Source organism: Ochotona princeps, chromosome 15, assembly GCF_030435755.1.
Source record: "Ochotona princeps isolate mOchPri1 chromosome 15, mOchPri1.hap1, whole genome shotgun sequence".
Classification (NCBI taxonomy): Eukaryota; Metazoa; Chordata; class Mammalia; order Lagomorpha; family Ochotonidae; genus Ochotona; species Ochotona princeps.
Window position 1 is genome coordinate 54,200,913 of NC_080846.1, and position 23,527 is coordinate 54,224,439.

The window sequence follows — 23,527 nt, forward strand, 5'->3', positions numbered from 1 at the left end:
GTGGAACAGCTGGGACATGAACCAGTGCCCATATAGGATCCTAGCAGCTGTTAGGCTAGGATTTAGCCACTTGGCTACCATGCTACCCAATAGCTTGTTTCTAAGATTTGTATGTTGTTACACGCATCCTTGAGTCTCTGGGAGTGTGTCTATTTCCACTGACTACTCACACATACATGCAGAAATAGACTTTGTCGATGGTACGCGCATCAACTCCAGTACATAATGTCAGCTTGTCAAAGCAACTGTCTCAATTTAGATTCCAACAGTGTTGGAAAGTCTGTATTGCTCATCATACACTTCGGTGTCTAAATTTTAGTCATTTTGAGACTAGAGTACAGTAATTCATGCTTTTAATTTGCATTTCATTCATTTCTAATTGACTGAACACCTTTATAAATGTTTAGATCATTCTTTCCTGACATGCTTATTTCTCAGTTTTTGGAGGGGAACTATGTCTTCTTCTACTATCTATAGTTCTGTGTCAGTTGAACACAATGGAAGCCTCATCTCTCCATCTGTGACATGCCTTTGTGCCCTCTGGTGAAAACACGTTCTTCATTTTAACATAATAATATGCGAACATTAATTCTTTTTCTTTATGGTTACCATTTTTATGTCCTATTCAGAAACTCTGTCTAACACGATGTCATGAATTTATTTTAAAATAAAGTGGGTAAAAGCACTGACAAAAAAAGTTAGCTATATAATTATATAATTACTGAAGCTGAGTTACAGAGATACGCAAATCCACTGTGCTCATCTTTTTATAAGCTTAAATTCTTCAACAAATTTTTTAAGGATTTGTTCTATTTCTTTGAAACAGAGAGAGAAATCATTCATCTGTGGTTTACTGCCCGAATGGTCACAATGGCTGGGGTCAAGCCAGGTGAAAGCCAGGAGCCTGGAGCTTCTTTTAGGTCTGCTACATGTGTGCAGGGGTGCAAACGCTTGGGCCACCTTCTACTGCTTAGCAGGGAGCTGGTCTGGAAATGAAACAGCTGGATGTCACACTATGTAAGATTCTGGCATCTCAGGTGGCAGCCTAACCCTCTAGACCACAACACTGGCACCAATAATAAAATGTTATGATTACTAGAAAAATAAGGTAATAAAAAAATCCACCTTACTCTGAAATCTTAAAAAGAAACTCTTCTAAATTATTTTTCACAGGCTTTATTGTTGGGTCTGGCAAGATGACTCAATTGGTTAATTTTCCCCTTGCAAATGCCAGGATCCCGTAAGGCGGCCGGTTTGGCTGCTCCACTTCCCATCCAGCTCCCTGCCTGTGGCCTGGGAAAGCAACGGAGGACGGCCCAAAGCCTTGGGACGTGCACTGGCATGGGAGACCCGGAAAAAGATCCTGGATCTATACTGGCTCAGCTCTAGACGTTGCAGTCATTTGGGGAGTGAACCAGTGGACGGATGGATGGAAGACCTTTTTCTCTGTCTCTCTTCCTCTCCATAAATCTAATCTGTCTTTCCAATAAAAAATAAGCAAATCTTAAAAAAGAGAGAGAGAGAGGCTTGGGCCTGGTGTGGTAGCCTACTGGCTAAAGTCCACACCATGCACGTGGCTGGGATCCCATATGAGCACTTCATGCCCCGGTGGTCCCACTTCCCTTCCAGCTCCCTGCCTGTGGCCTAGAAAAGAATTAGAGGACAGGCCAAGGACTGGGGACTCTGCACCCACGTGGGAGACCCGGAAGAAGCTCCTGGCTCCTGGCTTCAGATTGGCTTAGCCCTGCTGCAGCCACTTGGGGAGTGAACCAGCACATGGAAGATCTTTCTGTCTCTCCTTCTCTGTGAAAATTTGCCTTTCCAATAAAAATAAATAAATCTTTTTTTAAAAGTGCCTATCTATCCCCTTATAAATGCATAAAAATCAGTAATTCACTGCCATCGGGGGCTGTCTCAAGCTGGAAACGACCTAAAAATCCACAACTGTCAGTGAAGCCGGAAGGAAACAGGAAAACATGCAGGGCTAACATTGGAGGTTCTTGATAGGTGAGTGGTCAGCAAGTGGGGAATTTATTTATTTATTGATTGATTGATTGAAAGACAGACACAGACAGATGGGGGTGGAGGAGGGAGAGAGAGACAGAGAAAGAGAAAGAGAAAGAGCACTTCCGTCCACTGGCTCACTCCCCAAAATGGCTGTAATGGCCAGAAAGGAGCCAATTTGAATCCAGAAACCAGGAGCTTCTTCTGGGTCTCCCAAGTGGATGCAGGGGCCCAAAATCTTGGACCACTTTCAACTGCTTTCCCAGGTCATAAGCAGAGAGCTGGATCAGAAGTGAAGCAGCCAGGACTTGAACTAGTACCCACATAGGATGCTGGCACTTCAGGAGGAGGCTTAGCTTACTACACAATGGTGCCAGCCCCAACAAATGGTGAATTTAACAATGAAATCCTGAAATGAAAGTGCCACTGAGTAGCAAGGCATGCTCTCTACGTGGGCCTAGCTAAACAGTGACTCTCAGACCAGCCAGTGGAAAACAAGTCAAAGCACTTGAGAACTGCCTGACGTCTGAATGCACTCACTGCCCCGCATGGTTCAGCCAGCAGAGATGCAAGCCTATGGGCTTTGGATGTCTGAGTACTTCAGCTGTAAGTAGTAAGTAGTTAGATGCTTGCTTACTACTAAACATGCAGACACAGAGGCAACCCCTAAAAACAGGCTAATAGAATGAAAATTAGAACTTTTAAAACTGTGCAGACACATTAAGGACTGTATACATGGGGAGGGTGACTCCTGAGTTTAAGTCCAAACTATTTTCAAACACTCCGAAAATTTAGTAGGAATCCAGACTTAACCCAATATTCTACAAACTATCAATTCTTTGGGAAGGAGGGAAAGGGAATGACTCACATAAGGGTAAAAACCTAAAAACCTAGAAATTAACTGAGAAGACCAATTTAGTGGATTTGACAAAACTTGAAAAAAAAAAAACTAATATACTGCCAGCTATCGGCAATTGTCTAGGTTGCCTTATACCTAGGCAAGTATTAAACTGTTGGGAGAAAAGCAACCAATAGCTGGCAGGCACTCTGGGACTGCTTAGTGCCAAATGCGTGTTACCTATACCAGTATTTCAGCACAGTTGCCCATTCTATTTTCCTTTTTTTTTTAAACATATGAAGGGAAGGTGGGGGGGACACCAGGCAGGGACACTCTGCTCAGGCATGCTGTATGCCACAGAGCAGTGGGGGAGCCGCAGATTGCCTGGGAAAGGGGGCCTGGACAAGTGTAGGAGTGGGGACCATCGGGGACATATTTCACAGGGGAGGAGTGACTTAGGGCTTCCTCGAACTGGGCCACTACACTTACAGACTGGGTGGTTTACACGGGGGAAATTGGAAGGCATGCCTGAGTCAGGCCAAGGCACCAGCCCATGTGGCAGACCTGGGCTGCGCCAAGTAGCATCGCCTGCTGCCTGCTAGCACACACAAAACCTGGGGCTGGGGGACATGCATGGTTGGGCTGCGCTGGGCTGCAGTACCCATGCATGAACATCAAGACAGAGGATGGGCTGTATCAGGCTGGGCTGTAGCACTCACCGGAACATGAGAGACTGGATTTGGAGGCTGATTCTGCAGGGAATTTGTGGGCTTGTCTCTGTGGGACTGCAGCACTTGAGGATTTGTGTGAGAACTGGGGGTGGTGACAGGCTGGTCCAGGTTGCACCAAATAACTCACCTGACACTCATGGGAGCTGGGGCGGAGAGGAGGCTGGGCAGGGCCAAGCTGCATCACCGACCGACACATGCAAAGGCAAGGAAGGAGGGCAAAACACACCAAGCAAGGCCATGCTGCCCACTGATAAACAGGAGATCCAGGGCTGGGGGTGGAATTGGTAGGTGAAACTGAACTCCCCTGCTAGGCTGCAGTTCCTGCTAAGGAGCACAAGAGCCAGGGCTGAGGTAGGCCAGGCTTGGCCAGGCCGCATCACCCACTGGCATGTGTGACAGCCAGGACGGCATGGTCTGGGCTGGACTACAACCCCCACCAGGGAAAGCTGAGACTGGGGGTGGCCCATGCCAGCCTGGATCAAAACACCTGCTAGACTTGGCAAGATCTGGGATTGGGAACAGGCTTGGAAAAGGAACTTAGAGAACTCCACTGCTAGGCTATTATAGATCCCACTGGTGAGTACAAGAACCGGAACTGGGGCAGACCCATGCCAGGCTGAGCTGCAGCACGTACTCACACATGTGTGGGGTCAGACCTGAGGGTACACTGGCCTGGGCTAGTTTGCAGAACACACTGGCATGGACGAGAGCCAGGAGGGGTACAGGCCAGGCTGGGCTGGGCTACAACACTGGCCAGTTCACATGAAGTCCGGTGCTCGAGGTGGGCTGTGCTATGCTAGACTGCAGCAATTACCAAGGAATGACAAGACTGGGGGGCAGGTCATGCCAAACTGAGCCACAGCACCCACCAGCAAGACTTGGGACTGGGAGCAGAACTGGCAGGGAATCTTCAGGAATTCCCCAGCTAGGCCACTGCTTACACTGGTGAACATGAGAGCTGGGACTTGGGGAGGCCAGGCTGGATTAAGCTGACACATCCACTGGTGTACAGGAGAACCAGAGTAGGTACAGGTTGGCTGGGCTAGGCCACCATACCCGCTGGCAAGTGCTGGGACTGAGTACGAGTCATGTCAGGCTCAACTACAGTGCCCCCTGGCAAGTACAAGATCCAGGGCTGGGAGCAGGCCTGGCATGGCAACTGTACACACTCTACTGCTAGGTTGCACCTGCCGCTAATCAGTACAAGCTTAAGGGCTGCGCCTAGAACAGGCTGGACAAAGCTGCAGCACCCATCAGCATACATGTGGACTGGGTCTGGGGGCAGGTCAGATTGAGCTAAGCCACAGCACCTATGGGTTTGCACAAGAGTCAGATGGGATGCAGGTGGGATGGGCTACGCCACAGCACGTACTGGCATGAGCAAAAACCAGGGCTGTGGGTGGGCCTGGTGGGGGTTATTGGGAATTGCTTTGTCTAGGCCACAGTACACACAGGTGTCCATGAAGATGAGGCCTAGAAGGGCTGGCTGGGCTGGCCTACATCACTGTTGGTTTATGTTAAGAGATGGAGCTGGGGCAGAACTGAGCAAGCAGCTACATCTACCGGTATATGTACTAGATGGTGCAGCTGACAAACCAAACCTGACCCTGCACTGGCTGGCACAGCAACAGAGGATTGCTCAAGAGCTTGAGCCCCTGAACCCACATGCAAGACCCATAAGAAGCTGCTGGCTTTTACCTGGCCCATCCCCAGTCATTGGGGCTATTTGTGGAGTGAGCCATCAGATAAAGACCTCTCTCTCTTCTCTACCCTTCTCTATAATCCTTTTGAGTAAATATAATAAATTTTTAAAAAAGCATTGCTTAAAAAAAAAATCGGAAGAAACTGGGGAAAAAACTGAAGAAAAATGAAGATGCTTCAGTCACTGGTAAAGAAATACCAAGCTTATCAACACCATGTAACAGGACATCAAGGAGGAGAGAAAAGAGAAAACTAAGAGGAAGTAAATTTTATTTAAAGAAACAGTGACTAATACTTAATGAAATTCCCAAGAGATTCAAACCAAGATGTAGCACAAACTGCTACAAACGAGAAGGAATTGATACAAGAGAAAAATGATTCACTACAAACATGAGACCATCAATATGATATAGTCACTGAAATGGGATATTCTAGATGTGGAAACTAAAAAAAAAAAAAATGACCAATGAATTGTCTACATCCAGCAAAACGATCTCTTTTTTCTTTTTTTTTTTTAAATTACATTTTTGACAATCTTTACATGAGAGCACAAAGGTTCAACGGCTACAGGAAGTGGGTAAGACTATCATCTCCACACATTTTTTTTTTCAAAACCATCTTTTGAAAATGAAGGTGAATGTCAATTAATTCCATAATGTTCTAAATTGTTATTGATGTTGTGCTGGGGCTTCTAATTGATCGGGATGATATTCTGCCAGCTCTGCCTTCAGACCACAGAAGGTCTCCCCAAGAAACTGTTGAATTTATCTGGACAATAAGATGCTGGACTCGGGGCCCAGCGCGTGGTCTAGTGGCTAAAGTCCTCGCCTTGAATGCTCCGGGATCCCATATGGGCGCCGGTTCTAATCCCAGCAGTTCCACTTCCCATCCAGCTCCCTGCTTGTGGCCTGGGAAAGCAGTCGAGGACAGGCCAATGCCTTGGGACCCTACACCCGTGTGGGAGACTTGGAAGAGGTTCCTGGTTCCCGGCTTCGGATCGGCGTAGTACCAGCACGTTGTGCTCACTTGGGGAGTGAATCATTGGACGGAAGATCTTCCTCTCTGTCTCTCCTCTCTGTATATCTCTGACTTTGTAATAAAAATAAATAAATCTAAAAAAAAAAAAAAGATGCTGGACTCTATGCCTGCCCGCAATGAAGGAATCATGACTGGATTTGAACTGTAATACTGCAACAAGGTGGAGGAATCCACCATGGGGGGAGGGCATGGGGAGGGGTTGGGGGAATCCCAGAGCCTATAAAAATGTGTCACATAATGCAACATAATTAATTAAAAACAAAAACAGATTACAAAGTTTAGGGAAAACTTATACCTCATCACTATGGGTTTACTTATCTATTATTCAAATCATGCCAATAAGACAATATAGAAAAACAATAAAAAGTTGCCAAAGCCATCAAATAGACAGTTCACAGAGCAATATGAAAACAAACATGGGAAAATACTATAAGATTAAGATTAAAAGAAGAGTAATCTTCAAAAAAAAAAAAAAAGAAAGAAAGAGAATGCAGGTGAAATCAGGACATGTCAGTGGGCAAGGGCTGAAAGACTCCATTGCTATCACTGCTTTCCCTTGAGAAATACTAAGAAATACTAAAGAAGATCCTTCAAGGTGAAGGCAAATAAAACCAGACAGTAACACAAGTTCAGAGAGAGTTATTACGAGCATACCAGAATCAGGTGTGCACCCAAAAATTCAGTGCCGTGTGTTAAGATGTCCACTTGCCCTACTGGAGTACCTGGTTCCAGTCCAGCTCCACTCCCTTTATTTTTTTAACCATACATTTATTTATTCTAAAGACAGAGAGGAAGGAAGAGACAATAAACCCACTGGTTTACTCTTCAAATGGCTACAACAGCCAGAGCTGGACCAGACAGTCCAGCTAACCTGTAGATTGACGGTGGAAAGTATGTGTCAGAACTGGGCCTCCTCAGTGGCTTAGACAGAGCAGTGGATGGCATACCCAGAGGCACAAGAAGGACTTGGCAGTCCACTGGGGCCTGCAGAGGACATCCGGTACCATAGCAAAGAAAGCAGGACAGAACAAATTGGTCAATTACCCCAACCAAGTGTTGACAACAAATATCTGGGTGAATGGAGACTCTGGGGTGGACTGTGTCAGCCGATGGACTTTGGAAGGATTTCCTCATCCTTGGATCAGTGAGATGGACAGCATTTCAGAGCTAGCAAAAACACTTGAACAGAACCCTCAGAACATGCTCTACACTGGGGACCCTGGGATGACATCAGGTAGTCGTTCCTACACACGCCCTCAGGTACTGAAGTGGTTGGGAGACCAGGTTTGGCTTCTCCCATTGTCATCTCCTCCCTCCTCCCTTCCCCCCAATTACAGAAAGAAGGAAAAGATAATGTGGAAACAATGGCCTCACCTACTTCCCCCTATTCCTAGACCCTTCCCATGCTTATCGACTATATGAACATCATCAAAAATAAAACTAAAAGAAAAAAAAAGAGGTCTCTCATGTAGGTGGCAGAGACCCTAGCAGTTGGGTGGTTGTCTGCTGCAGGGAGCCAGGACTTGGAACTTGTTTGGGCTGTTGGCAAAACTCACTGTAACACAAGGCAGTGCCATCCCCCTCCATCAGCTCCACTTTCAATCCAGCTTCCTGCTAGCACACACCCAGGGAAGGCAGCACATCAATAACCAAGTGCCTGGTCTTGTTACCAACACAGAAGCCTCAAACTGAGTTCTAAGTTCCTCGCTTTGGCTTGGCTGAGTCCTGGTTGTTACTGTCATTGGGGGAGTAAACCAAGATACAAAGAAGATCTATCTCTCTTTCCATCTCTGTGTTTTTCAAACAAAATGAACTTTTTTAAAACAATTTCCTTGCATCAAGAAAACAAAACAACCAAAATAGCAAATATCTGGTAAATATGAAAGACTGTGTGTACAGCATTAATTTTTTTCCTCTTAATTACTTCAAAAAGTATATATTGCTTAAAACAATAATATACATGTGGCATGTGTAAACAAATAGCTCAAAGCAGAAAGAGAAGAAAGCTATACTGAAACAAAAGCATTATATTTGACCAGAATTAAGTCAGAATTAGCCTGGCAGAAGTCAGGGGTTTTTAAGCTCTCACGCTCCAATCAGATCGGCAGCTGTACAGGACAAAGTGTCCAGAGCAGGACAATTTCCCTGTAGTTCTGTTTATCTCAAGTAGCCCAGCAGGAGGCCGGAGGGGCCAGGGGTGCACGGAGTCCGCAGCCAGTGGCAGCTTCAATTAACCTGCACAGCAAGGGAGGTGCCCGGGCACAGCACCTCAGAAACACAGCAGCAAACGCCAGCTCATCAAGCAGCTCTCCCCATCACACAACTCCTCAAGTCACCACTAGGAACATTTTAAAAATTACAAGAACTAAGATAGTAAACTACTATATATTTAATAACACAAGGAATAAATATAAAGGCAATAAAGGAATAACAGAGGAACAAAAAGTAAAACATGCAATAAAACAGTAAAAAAACAGAAATAAATCCAAAATCACACTGATAATTACAGTAATTCTCAATGGACTATTAAATGAAAAGATTGAGTTCTCAATTTGGATGAAAAAGCAAGATCCAGTTACATGGTGCCTACAATAGACAGATCTCAGGGTCAGACACAAGCTGTTGAAAACAAGCATTAACAAAACATACTTCTCACAGGACAGTAGAACCAACTACATTATTACTATCTGAAAAAATAAACTCTTAAAAAAAACTGATTAGAGACAACTTTAATTAGAGGCAAATTTGATTAGATTAAAAATGATAAACATCAATATATCAACAACACACATAACAACTATAATATCTTTTCATATGCATAAAAAGTGTGAATTACAAATTAAACTTGAGCACCTGGTACAGTAGCCTAGTGCCCAAGGTTATCACCTTGCATGCGTCAGGATCCCACATGGGCACAGGTTCATGTCCCAGCTGCTCCACTTCCCTTCCAGCTCCCTGCTTGTGGCCCAGGAAAGCAGTGGAAGCTAGCCCAAAGCTTTGGGACTCTGCACCTGCATGAGACCTGGAAAAGCTTCTGGCTCTTGGCTTCAGCTCGGTTCAGCTCCAGCTGTCGTGGCCTTTTGGGCAGTGGACCAGCGGTTGGAGGATGTGAGGAGTGCCTCGAACATGGGCCCTGGCATCTGGTATTAGTTTACCAGGCAGTAAACTAATCGTGAAAAGAGGACTTGGCTGTGGGAAATTAGCTGCATGTAAGAACTTTAAGTGCGTTTTAAAACCTAACAGAGGATCTTTCTCTCTCTTGGATCTGACTTTCCAATGAAAATGAATAAATCTTTTTCAAAAAAATTTAATTTGAAGGGGAAACACCCAATTCAATCCTTATGCTCAAGATTTCAATACTTACGCTGGTCACAATGGCTAAATGCTAATAACATCCCATATGAGCAAATCAGCACTCATATGGGATCCTGGCACATGGAAAGCAAGGATTTAGCCACTGAGACATCACACCTTGCCCAAAGATAAAAATTTTAAAAACATACCTATGTTCCATTCACAAAAGCATCAAAAAAAACAAATTGGGGCTGGCATAGTGGCACAGTCAGCTAATCCTCACCCTACAGCACCAGCACCTGAGGTGCTGGTTCAAGGTACAGTTGTTCCACTTCCAAAGAGTTCTCGGGCCCCTGTGCCTGTGAGAGAGCCAGAAAGAGCTCCTGGCTCCCAGCTTCAGACAGGCCTAGCTGTGACCACTGTTATTTGGGGAATGAACCGTCCGTGGAAAATCTCTCCCTCTCTCTTCCCCTCCCTCTGTAACTCTAGCTTTCAGGTAAAATAAACAAATCTTTTTTTCAAAGATTCATTTCTTTTTGTTGGAAAGTCATATATACAAACAGGAGGAGACACAGAGAGGAAGATCTTCTGTCCAATGATTCACTCCTCAAGTGACTGCAACCAAGGATAGGCCGATCTGAAGCCAGGAGCCGGGAATTTCTTCCGGGTCTCCCACACAGGTGCAGGATCCCAAAACTTTGGGCCGTCATCAGCTGCTTTCCCAGGCCACAGGCAGGGAGCTGGATGGGAAGTGGGGCTGCTGGGATTAGAACGAGCACCCATATGGGATTCCAGCACGTGCAAGGCGAGGACTTTAACTGCTAGGCTACCATGCCAGGCCCAATCAATGAATCTTTAAAAAAAAAAAAAAAGGAACAAATTACTTAGAATTACTTAGAAATAAATACGACAAAAGCAGTATAAAACTGCTGAGAGAAAACAATCCAAATAAATTAAATATACTAAGTTCATGAATTGAAAGATCCAATTGTTAAAGTAACAATTCTCCAAATTTCAGTGCAATTCACTGACAGTCTGATTGTAAATACTATCCAGACCAAATAGTTTTTGAGGGAAAAGGTAGATGAAAGTCCCTACCTTAGGTAGCACAGACTACAGTTACCCACCTGTATCTGAGGGCCATGAGCTCCCACTTTTCCCACTGATACAAAACTCTGAGGATGCTCAACTCCTCTATATAAAATGAGAGAGTATTTGCATAAACCCTATACACAACCTCCCCATGTTTCTTTGTCTTTCTTTTTAAGATTTATTTATGCTATTTGAAAGAGTTACAGGAAGACAGAAGGGAGAGAAGACAAGCTGGTTCGCTCGTCAAGTAGCTGCAACGGCCACAGCTGGTCCAGTCCAAAGCCAGGAGCCAACAGCTTCTTCCAGGTCTCTCACTTAGATGCAGGGGTCCTAGCACTTGGACCATCTGCCAGTGTTTTCCCAAGCCATAATCAGGGAACTGAACTGGAAGTGGAGCAGCTAGGATTCAAACTGGTGCCCATCTGGGGTGTTGGTATCACAGGCAGCAGCTTCAAATGCCATACCAGAGTTCCGGCCCCTCCCGCACATTTTAAGTAATCTCTAGGTTGTTTGTAATATCCAACACAGCAAGTAGGTAATAGGTAGATAGGCATTGCACTGTATTTTTTTTTAAGATTTATTATTATTGGAAAGCCGGATATACAGAGAGGAGGAGAGACAGAGAGGAAGATCTTCCATCCGATGTTTCACTCCCCAAGTGAGCTGCAATGGGCCGGTGCTGCGCCGATCCGAAGCCAGGAACCAGGAACCTCTTCCAGGTCTCCCACACGGGTGCAGGGTCCCAAAGCATTGGGCCGTCCTCGACTGCTTTCCCAGGCCACAAGCAGGGAGCTGGATGGGAAGTGGAGCTGCCGGGATTAGAACCGGCGCCCATATGGGATCCCGGGGCATTCAAGGAGAGGACTTTAGCCACTAGGCCACGCCGCCGGGCCCTGCACTGTATTTTTTATGAAACAATGACAAGAACAAAAGTCTGTCCAAGTCTTGTACAGCTGTGGTGTTTTCCTTGAACACTTTCACTCTGCAGTTGATTGACTCCAAGAATACGGAAGGCACAGACAGAAGGCAGACTGTACTTACTACACAGGCCGCAGAACAATAGACAACGAACCCCGGGGCCAGCACTGCAGTGTAACAGGTAAGGCTGCCCCTACAATGCCAACATCCTACCTGGGCACTGATTCCTTGCTCCACCCCCCGATCCCGTTTCTTACTAGTAACCTAAACAGTGAGAATGGTCCAAGTGTTTGGTTCCTGCCATCCAAGCGGGAGTCCTGTATGAAGCTTCTAGCTCCTGGCTCCAGCTGTGGCCATCTGAGGAATCAATCAGTGGATGGAAAGATCGGTCTCATCTCCGTGTCTCTCCTCTAATTTTCAAATAAATAGATTTCCTTCCTTAGGAAGGAAAAAGAAAGGAAAAAGAAAAATCCAGTGGACCACCATAAAGGTAGATACAAACATCAATGTAAAAGAATCAACACTAAAAAGGTGAATTGATATTTCTCGATTTTTAAATTTTATGTATTTACTTACTTATTTATTTGAAAGCAACAGATGAGCGCCCATCTACTGCGTCACTGCCTTGGCTGGGCCAAGCTGAGGACAGAAGCTGGGAACTCAATCCAGGTCTCTGTGAGTGGCAGGGACCCAGCTACACTTCATCTTAGCCAAGAGGTGGAGCAGTTGCAGGGACCCAAGTAGCTGAGTCATTATTGTAAGGAACAGCTGAAGACTGAAGAGACCCCCACCATTTTAGACCTACCCTATAAATAGCTGTTACCTTTAGGCTTCAGCTCCATTACTTTTCAGTTGCGGTTACCCTCAGACTCTCAGTTCCTTATGTTTTGGTTTCAGTTTTGGGCTCTTTAGTTCCATGCCCAATTTTGTACCCACAGGTCCATCCACCCATCCCTGGCAGCCCAGCATCCCTGACCCCGCCTACCGCAGCATCTACCAGTGCTCCCAGCAACCACCCCTAGGTTATAAAAGCATGTCCCTTCTCTGCTTCCCATCCTTCTCTGTGAGAAATAAAGAGCTCCTGTGTGACTGGCTGCATCTGGTGCTTGGGTTTGCAGAGGTTTCTCCTAACACACAATAACAGGAAGCTGGAATCAGCAGCAGAGCCAGCATTTGAACCCAGGCCTTTTGATAGGGGATAGGTTTCCCAGCCAGTGGCTTAACTGTTAGGCCAAATGCCTGCCCCTCAACCGATTTTTCAGCAAATTCACTGGCAAGTCAGTGAGGTAAAATGAAGATAATTCTACTTCTAAGTATTTCCCCAAGAGAAATGTAAACTTATTTCCAGAGACTAGTAGGCAAATGTACATAATTTTTAATTATCCAAAACAGCCTAGGGACTAGCATGGCTCACGCACTGGCATATGAGCACTGTATCAAGCCCCAGTTCAGCTACCTGCTAACGGTCCAAGTGTCCGCAGCCCTGCCACCCATGTGGGAGACCCAGATGAGGTGCCTAGCTTCCAGCTTTGGGCTTGGCCAACACTGTCCCCTGTAGCCTGCTAGGGAATGACCCAGAGGGTGGATGATCTCTTTGCAACTCTGACTTTCAAATAAATAATCTATTTAAAATCTGATTTATATAATAAACCAAACAAAAACGCCCAAACTTGAAATAATCTAAAGCAATAACTGGTGAATGCAGAAATAAAAAAATACTATACTAAAAGAATATACTACTGACACATTAAAAATGAAGAAACCTGAGACATTACACTGAGTAAAAGAAGTTAGACATTAAAAAAAAAAGTACTAATTTGTGTGAAATTCTAGAAAAGGTAAAACTGAGTCAACTAAAAAGACAGGTGTTTGCCTAAGGTGGTAGAGACCAAGAATTGATCACAATAAAAAAATTTCAGGTGGTAAGGGACAGACTTTTCAAATAAGATTGATGTAATTTCACACAAACGCATAAACTTACTAAAAATAATCAAATTTTACACTTAAAGTGGGTGTGCTTTATGACATTAAAGTTAAACTTTAATAAAACTTAAGAAAAGGACTTCAGATGTTGCAATACTGGACAAATCATTAAGAAAGAAATTCTAGGGCCCAGCAGCGTGGCCTAGCGGCTAAAGTCCTCTCCCTGAACGCGCCAGGATCCCATATGGGCGCCGGTTCTTATCCCGGCAGCTCCACTTCCCATCCAGCTCCCTGCTGTGGCCTGGGAAAGCAGTCGAGGACAGCCCAAAGCTTTGGGACCCTGAACCCGGGTGGGAGACCTGGAAGAGGTTCCAGGTTCCAGGCTTCGGATCGGCACAGCACCGGCCCGTTGCGGCTCACTTGGGGAGTGATTCATCGGACGGAAGTTCCTCCTCTCTGTCTCTCCTCTCTGTATATCTGACTTTGTAATAAAAATAAATAAATCTTGAAAAAAAAATTTAAAATGCTCTCCATTTCCACATATTTCTCCAGTTTACAGACAGGGCCCTGACTTAACTGATTCCTGCTAGGTGTTGACTAAAATGCTTGCAGCAATCAATAATTTTAATTGAAATTGGGCCCGGCGGCATGGCCTAGCGGCTAAAGTCCTCACCTTGAATGCGCCGGGATCCCAAATGGGCGCCGGTTCTAATCCCAGCAGCTCCACTTCCCATCCAGCTCCTTGCTTGTGGCCTGGGAAAGCAGTAGAGGACGGCCCAAAGCTTTGGGATCCTGCACTCATGTGGGAGACCTGGAGGAAGTTCCTGGTTCCTGGCGCAGCACCAGCCCGTTGCGCTCACTTGGGCAGTGAACCATCAGACGGAAGATCTTCCTCTCTATCTCTCCTCCTCTCTGTATATCTGCCTTTGCAATAAAAATGAATACATCTTTTAAAATATTTTTAATTGAAATTGATTTAATTTAATTGAAGCCATTCAAGTTTGACTCTGCTAAGTATTTCACTAAATAAGGAATTTATAGGTTATTACTGGTGAAAGAAATGTATAGAAACATGCTCTTTTGAGGAATAAACAGTAATTCATTATAAAATCACAGTTTGCAAATAAGCTGCCATGAGAGGACAAGGAGCATCACAGCACCTCTCTTCACCACAGGACCTCACAACCAAACCACAAAGTCAGCAGAACTGTAAATCATTTGGACTAATAAGACATACAGCAATAAGATTAAAATTTATAAATAATAAGGTAAAAACATAATATTTTGTGTTTTAGTTCGAGCATCAGAATGCTAAATAGTTTATCTGCACAGATTTTTTTCCAGCAAAATCCTAAAAACACGTAAGTTTACTTTGATCCAACTAAGTGTAAGTCTAGGGTAACTTCAACCAAAATTTATAAGCACTTAATGCCTACAATGTGATCTAAAAGTTAAATTTGTTACAGTAATTAGAATGAACACAAAAAAGCACTGATTTTTTTAAAGCTCAAGCAAAATAAAAAGATGAACTAAAAACCTTGTTTTATAAAAATGAAAGCAATTTGCTTCAGTTAATTTTAGCGAAAGTTATATACTAAATTTTTTGATAAATTACTAAATGTTCAAGCTCAAGATTTTAAGCTCAGGATTTCTCATTTTCAATAGAAAAAGATGTTCAAAGTCTCAAGCATAACTGGAAAAAAACCAAACTGAATTATGATGACTAAGAAGAAACAAATTTGGGCTATAAAAAGCTTTGCAGTTTATAAATTTCATCCCATAGATCAGTTCAGACTCTGTGGTAAGAAACGGTTATTCCTCAGAGCTCAGATTTTCTTTGGATTTACTATCCAATGAGACCACAGCTTTCAAAACCACAAGCAGCTCTGGTATACGATTATCTTATAATGAGGTTTTTGAATTACCAATTCAACATTAAGTTCAAGAGCATTCCCTTCATATTTAAAATGTGCGACCAGGATTGATGGAGCTTTGTTTTGAATTACAGTGCATTAATTTAAATTGAAAATGAAATTGAATGAGGTAAAGCAGGCAGAATTCTTACACCATGGCCATTTTAAAATTAATATATTCCAGTTACATATATGCTGTTGTTAAATTTTATTAAATTTAGGGCCCGGCGCGATAGCGCAGTGGTTGGGGTCCTCGCCTTGCACACACCGGGATCCCATAGAGTCGCCAGTTCTAATCCTGATGGCCCTGCTTCCCATCCAGCTCCCAGCTTGTGGCCTGAGAAGGCAGTGCAGGATGGCCCAAACCCTTGGTGGCCTGCACCCACGTGGGAGACCCGGAAGATGGGAGACCCGGAAGAGCTCCTGGCTTCGGATTGGCTCAGTTCCAGCCGTTGCACTCACTTGGGCAGTGAACCATCGGACGGACGATCTTCCTGTCTCTCCTCTCTGTATACCCGCCTTTCCAATAAAAATAAATAAATCTTTTTAAAAATTTATTAAATTTAAATTTCTGCAGCTGCTCCAGAAAAGCTAAAGCAGAGGTCTCGCCAAGCCTTGGTTGTCCCTCCCCTCGCTGCAGCTCCTCTTGGCTGTCCACGCTCTGCCCTTTGCATTTTACCTCAGACCGGCAGCTTGAGCTAACTCCAGCAGAAAGGAGCCTGTGGAAGGAAGCAAGCGCGGCAAGCATCTACTCTTGCTCCGTTCCCTTTCCCCGTGAAATGTCAGCTCACACAACACAGAACATCCTGCACCATTTCCTACACATCACCCTGAAGCATTTAACTTCCTGGCAAGTATATTGTAACAAGCCAAGTTTGCATGAATAGTAAACCAATTATTAGATGGATTAACAATCATAAGGGTAATACACAAAGACATACTGCTAAACCCACAAACATTTATAAAACTATCCAAAACCCATAATTAAAAGAACAGTTTTTGGCTATATGGCTGGGAACGGGGATGAGTGGTACACGGCTATGCTTTAACAGTTAATGCCCACAGCATTCTTACCCTTCTGGCTGTGTTTCCTAGACATTGCAGTTTCGTTGATCTCAAAAAACACAGGAGAAAGAAATCCTTTGGCTTGTGTGGGTTCTGAGCACCCCTGGTTTAAAAGTCTGCAACGGAAGTCTGCAGTTGGACGCAATAAATACAAAATCCTGGTTGCTGGAAATCCGGCCCACTAGCTGCTAATCTCCTTCCCTTCTCTTGGACCAACTTCTTGTCAGGAAACAGCATTGCAGATTCTCATGTCTCTTCTTCCAGGGAGATTCTGGAGGGAAGGATACAAACACATTTTTCACTACACAGTAATAATCATCTGCATGAAATCTCTGAGACACAGGTTTCATTTGCGTAAGATCAGTATTGTTTCAGTACTTTGGAAAGCAGGTAACTGTTGCGGACCGCAGTGTTTTTCCCTTTAATCTCAGCTCACCTTTCTGGCTTGGAAAGGGTATCCTGTGTTACTTTTTTCATCTCTCTAACACCTCATCCCCACCTCTGCTCCACAACGAAATTACTCCATCCAATCATCCCATAAGGTCCTCCTTACCACCCAACCTTCCTGTCCAAATCAAAGGTCTTTTCCCTTCCTCTAGAATTAAACTCCTCAGGTTCCTCAGCCCAAATGCAGCTATAAATAAACCTGGGGGAGAAGTGAGAATGGAGGAAATTCGGAGAAATTTTAATAAGGAAACTCAAAACATCAAAATAGGATTAGTTTCAGAAAGCTTCTCTAACTTGTTAAGAGAGAAATGCTTCCCCCACCTGTATTCCTAAATGTTTTAAAGACACGTAACTAAGATTGCTGGGGAAAGAAGGCACGAAGAGCATCTCACACTCTCACATCTAGACGACAGTCAAAATATTTCTATAAAACGCAGTGCAGGAAAGAAAGCAAAGTTGCCTTCAGTGAAAAATTTTCCGGTGTGGAAAGACAATGACAGACGAGGAGGCAATCCCAGGAAAGTCAAATTCCATCAAGTGTGGGAGCTTCTCCAAACCACTGTGGGACCTAGGGAAGGTGGATGAACACGTGGAACCTATCACCTTCCACGGCCTGCCCACGCCCACGGAAACACAGGAAATACCCCCTTAGGCAGAGTGGGTCACACAGAACATTACATGATACTGGAAGAAAGAGATGACTGAGATCTACAAAACAAAGGAAAAAACCTGAATCCTACCACTTTTCACCTCAGGTACCCCACAAGGCCACATGGCCTTACTAATACTTATTTCCTGATGACTCAGGTAAATCCCTCCCTTGGAGTCCTAAGGAGTTCTTGCGTGAGGACTGCACTTCCCCACCCTCACCTCATTCAGGGCCCCTGCAAACCTGATGCTCTTCATGCTCTTTGACAAGCACTACTGAGCCTTCAGAACCATGGGAGTCCACAGCACTGGCGCCCCAGGCTGCTGCCACCACATGCCCCTCACCCCCAGGCTAGGCGGAGAATTCTACCCAAGGAGGAGAATAAGGCCAGATGGTAACCTGAACCCACGCAACGAAATTACAGCACCAGAAAAGTAAGTATGTGGATAAATATGTATTTTCAAATTTCCTTCTAAAAGAAAGAATTTATATTATCTCAAAGACAATATTATCAAGCACTGAAGGGTTTGTAACAAATACAGATGTAGGCATTGGTGCAGTGGTGTGGCACATTAATCCTCTATCTGTTGTACTTCTTCATGTCCCAGCTGCTCCACTTCCCATCCAGTTCACTGCTTATACCCAGCAGAGCAGCAGAGGATGGTTCAAGTCCTTGGGACCCTGCATCCACCTGGGGGTCTTAAGAGGAAGCTTCTGGCTCCTGCCCTCAGATCAGATCAGCTCTGGCCACTGTGACCATTTGGAAGGTGAACCAGCGGATGAAAGAACTGTCTCTCTGAAAAATCTGCCTTTCAAATACAGTATTTAAATAAATAAATAAATAAATACGAACACAGATACAACTAACAGGAAGAAAGAAGCTGTCTGACAGCAAGGAGCAGAGCTTCCCTTCCCCCGCCAGCAATTGACACATTGTTGCATCCACCTTTCTCCATGTCTCTACCTTTACCACTCTAATTGAAATGCATTCCTTTCATCTACGTAAACAATATTTAAAAATACACAGGGTTTTTTTTTAAGTACAGGTGTTTTGCCTAATAAATTAAGACACTGGTTAAGATGGCCAAATCCCAAGGGGCCCAGCACAGTGACCTAGTGGCTAAAGTCCTCGCCTTGCACGCACCGGGATCCCATATGGGCGCCAGTTCTAATCCCGGCAGCCCTGCTTCCTATCCAGCTCCCTGCTTGTGGTCTGAGAAAGCAGACCCAAAGGCCCAAAGCCTTGGGACCCTATACCCACATGGGAGACCCCAAAGAAGCTTCTGGCTCCTGGTTTCAGACCAGCTAAGCTCTGGTTGTTGCAGCCACTTGGAGAGTAAACCAGAGTGTGGAAATTTCTTTCTCCCTGCTCCTCTCCTCTCTGCAAACCTACAGATCAAATAAATAAACAAATACATAAATCTTTCTAGAAACTGTCAGATTAGATAGCACAAAACCCAATTACAGATTCAAACACAAAGGGATTGGAAGAAGGGTTAAAAAAAAAAAAAGACATACCAAGAGCTAACAATAAGAGCTTAATATCAGACAAAAAAAAAAGAATTTAAGACAAAAATACTACCATAAAGATATGTCACTGTGATGAAAAGATTACGACATCTAAAATACCCAGGGGCTGGCTTGGTGGCATAGCAAACTAATCCTTCACTGGCTGTGCTTTGTGTCTTACTCCACGCTGACAGGCCTGGGGAAAGCAGCAGAGGACAGCCCAAGTCCCTGAGCTCCCACACCTTTACGGGAGAACCAGAAGCTGGCTCCCAACTTCAGACTGACCCAGCTCTGGTCGTAGTGGCCACTCGGGGAGTGAACCAGACGATGGAAGACCTCTCTTTCCGTCTGCCTCTCTCCCTCTAATTCTGACTTTTAAGTAACAATCAATAAATCTTGAAAAAAAGAAAATATTTTTAAATGTTAAAAATACACAGTAATTATAAATGTATATCCACCTAACAGACCTAAAATATATGAAAGCAAAAACTGTCAGAATTGAAAGCAGTGAGTTCAACAAAAGCAGTAAGTCTTTAATATCCCATTCTCAGTAACTGATCAAAAATCCATACAAAACCAGCACGAACACACTAATAAAAAAAAGCATATATATGCATTTATATATATATATAATTATTATTATTATATTATTATATGTTCTTCTCAAGCAAACATGGAACATTCTCCAAGACAGATCATGTACTGAACTAAGCATCAGATTTTGATCCAAGAGTGAAATTCAGTCTCAGTGTCTTTTTCTTTTCTTGTTTTTTCCTTTGAGAAGCAGTTGGGGCTGGCATTATAGCTTAGTGCCTTAAGCTGCTACCTGCAACGCTGGCATCCCAAATGAGCGGCTTTTAAATAAATAAATAAATATTTGAAAAAAATATGAGAAGCAGAGCAAGCAAGCTCCCATTTGCTGGTTCTTTTCCCAAATGACTGCAATGCCTGGGACTCACCCAGGGCCAGGATTCAAGGAACTCAACCCAGTTATCCCATGTGGGTGACATAAACCATCACTCCCAGGGTCTACACTGGCATGAAGCCTTGGGAATCTCAATTAGCAACTTAAGGCCCAACTACTGTCTGCTTTTTTTGAAAGGTTTTATTTTAGATGATGTTTACACAGTAGATCAGGGTGGGGAGGATTGAGAGTTAGTTATTTCCAAATTTTCCATTTCTTCCTGGGGATGAGGAACAGCCACCCAATATCCACCAGGGTACCAATAAGGGGCAAGCTCCAAGGGTTCTGCCCAGGAGGTTTCAATAGTTCTGAAAAGTTGTCGAGCTCATCGATCCAAGAATGAGGGAAAACTTTCAGTGTCCATTGGCTGACCTAGTCAACCTTAAGAGTCTCCATTCGTCCAGATATCTGCTGTGACTGGTTGGGGTGGTTGTCCAATCTGTTCTGTTATCCCTCCTCTACTATGGTTCCAGATGTCCTCTGCAGGCCCCAACGGGTTGCCATATCCTCTATGTGGATCTGGGCCAGCCATCCACTACTCCATATTTTCTACTGAGGAGGACCAGTTCTTGCAGGCAGGCCCAAGGGCCCAGGGCAGGCGACCCGGGTCCCGCCAGACCCTCTACCCCTGGGGCTCTTGGACCTGGCACACACACTGCTGGCAGGCCCAAGGTTCCGAGCCAGGTGACCAGGCCCTGCCAGACAACCCTCTCCCACCCCCAGGGCTGACAGACCCAACACTCACCGGGCAGGTGGGACTAAGAACCCAGGCCAAGCGACCTGGCCCCACCAGACATCCCACTCCCAGGGCTCATGGACCCAGCACCCACTGCACAGGCACACCCAAGGACCAGGGTCAAGTAACCCAGGCCCCGCCAGATGCCCCGCCCTGGCCCCCAACACACACGCAAGTCAAAGGACCCGGCCAGGCAACCTTGGCCCTGTCAGACACCTCTGCTCCTGTGGCTCATGGACCCAGCACCCACTGCCCCAGACCCACATGGCTTGCCTCATCTCAGCATCAACCACAGGGTACTTCAGCCTGGCTTAGTCCAACCTGGCCCAGCCAGCCCCCTGTCCCAGCCTCAGTGTGAACTGGCTGGCGTTGCGACCTGACTTGGTCTGTCCTGTACCCTGTCCTGGTTCTCAGATCTGCCAGTGGATGTTATGAACTGGCCCAGACTGGCCCGTCCCCAGACCTGACCCACATGCATGCTGTCAGGTATTGTAGCCTGGCCTGATTTCAGCTGTTCCTTGCCTTAGTTGCTGTGTTCACCTGCAGGGACTGTGTCCTGACTGTGTCCTGAGTTCCTCAAGCTCCTCTATCAGGTCACCTCCCAGTGGCAGATCTTATACACATGCTGGTGGGTCCTTGGCCCAGGCTGACTTTGTCCACCTCTTGTTCTGGCAGAAACTCTGTCCTTGACCAATCAGCCCATACCCAATCTGGTTCTTACTGTTGGGTGTTACAGCCCAGCCACACCTGGTCCACCCCCCTACACAGCTCTCATGTGGTTAGCGGGAGCCGAGACCTAGTCCAGCCTGTTCCAACGTCCACGATGGCTCTCATGAGTACCAGTGGGTGCTGGAGTCTAGCTCAGTCTGGCGCCTCCCATCCAGGCCTGTTCAGAGCCACAGATCTTGTGCATGCCAAAGATTGCTGTTCCACATGGATGAGCCCTCATACTCCCCATAGATTCTGTCCCCAGACCTGATTCACCCACGTGCTGGTGAGTGTCATGGACTAGCCTCACATCATTCATTCCCTGGTCCAACTCTCACTGGTGGGTTCAGTGGTTAGCCCTGCAAGTACAGTGCCTTTGTCCATGGAAGACCCTCAGAAGTAGTTTCGTACCTGGACATGAACTCTCAGGTCCCTGCTCACCCAAACCAGTGCCATCCCCTAGACCAAATGTAAGCCAATACCCCCAAGTCCCCAGATCATGCCATTCCAAGTCCTGCCAAGCTTCCCCACTGCCAGGGTTAAGCCGCCCGGCTGCCCACAGACATGCCTGGGAGGACCCAGATCGTATTATTTCAAGTCCCACTGAGATTCTCTGCTGCTGTATTTTAAGTCCTACTGTCCGTTTTTAGAATAAAATTTCATTCTCACACAGGCAGACCAACTAGTCTGTATACTCTCTGTGGCTGCTTTTGTGCTGCTCAGGTACCAGAAACTGCAAGAGAGAATATCTGTCTGATTAGCCTAACATTTTGCCAATATTACAGAAAACATGTCAAGAAATATGATGAACCATAATAAATGCAAAAGGATTAAAATAACAGAAAACAAGCTCTCCGATACAACAGAATTAAATAAAAATCAAGAACAAAAGGAAGTATGGGAATCCTCTAAATATCTGAAACTGAACAAATACTTCGAAGTAAACCAGAGGTCAAAGAAAAGATCACAAAGGAAATAGATTAGAAAATAATGTGAACTGCAAGAAAATGAAAACACGACATAGAGAAATGTAAGGGAGAGAGCTAAAATGGCACCACACCTACAGTCAGAACAAGAAGGTGAGGAGGGCATTGGGTGTCACAGCTGAGACGACCCTTGGGATGCCCAATGTCAGATCAGAGTGTGTGGCCTGGGAAGCCAGGAGAAGACAGCTCAAGGCCTTGGGACCCTACACTCACACGGGAGACCCAGAAGAGGTTTCTAGCTCCTGACTTGAGATCAGCTCAGCTCTGGCTATTACAGCCATTTGGGGAGTAAATCAATGGGTGAAAGACCTCTGTCTCTCCATCTCTTTCTCTCTCTCTCTCTCTCTGCAAAATCTGCCTTTCAAGTAAAATTAATAAGTACATCTGAAAAAAAAAAGCAAAATAAAAAATGAGATACAGCTTGGGACACACACAACTCTTTCTGGAGTGACACCTCAAGGGACTGGGTCCCTGCCACCCATGGCAGACTTAGACTGAGTCCCAGGCTTCTGATTTCAACCTGGTATCACTCATCATGAGCACTCAGAGTGAGCAAGCAGATCTCTCTCTCTTTCGTTCCTTCTCAGTCTCTGATATAACTGATGCCAAAAAGATAAAGAACTCTAACCACAGACTCAAATTGAATACATTAAAAAAATTGGTGAGCAGGGCCCAGCGCGGTGGCTGTTGCACTCACTTGCGGAGTGAACCATCACATGGAAGATCTTCCTCGCTGTCTTTCCTCCTCTCTGTATATCTGACTTTGCAATAAAAATAAATAAATCTTTAAAAAATATTGGTGAGTAAATGTGGCTTTAAGACAAAATGCTGGGTATGCATCATTTTTCACTTCCTGCTTTAACAACAGTGAATTAGATAAGATCTGACAGTAAAGGATGATAAGAGAACTTCCATAATCAAAGAAAACTTGCTCTAATGATTTTTGGCAAATTGATAGTGCCTACTAGATAGAATCAGTAAAGACATCAACTATAACAAGTACTGTAAGAA

The 23,527-nt window shown here is 45.0% G+C and overlaps 1 protein-coding gene across 3 annotated transcripts in view; it reads right to left on the reverse strand.

The window, feature by feature from the left end:
* Positions 1-23,527, reverse strand: part of SPATS2 (spermatogenesis associated serine rich 2) — a 157,849-nt gene that overhangs the window by 84,422 nt on the left and 49,900 nt on the right. For 2 of the 3 annotated variants that reach the window (XM_058673511.1, XM_058673513.1), the window contains exon 2: positions 16,527-16,788. In XM_058673511.1, coding sequence (XP_058529494.1) covers positions 16,527-16,551 — 25 coding nt within the window. In that variant the 5' untranslated portion in view covers positions 16,552-16,788. Of the gene's footprint in view, positions 1-12,439; positions 12,474-16,526; positions 16,789-23,527 lie in introns of those variants that run through there. The other variant, XM_058673512.1, reaches the window with a different exon arrangement.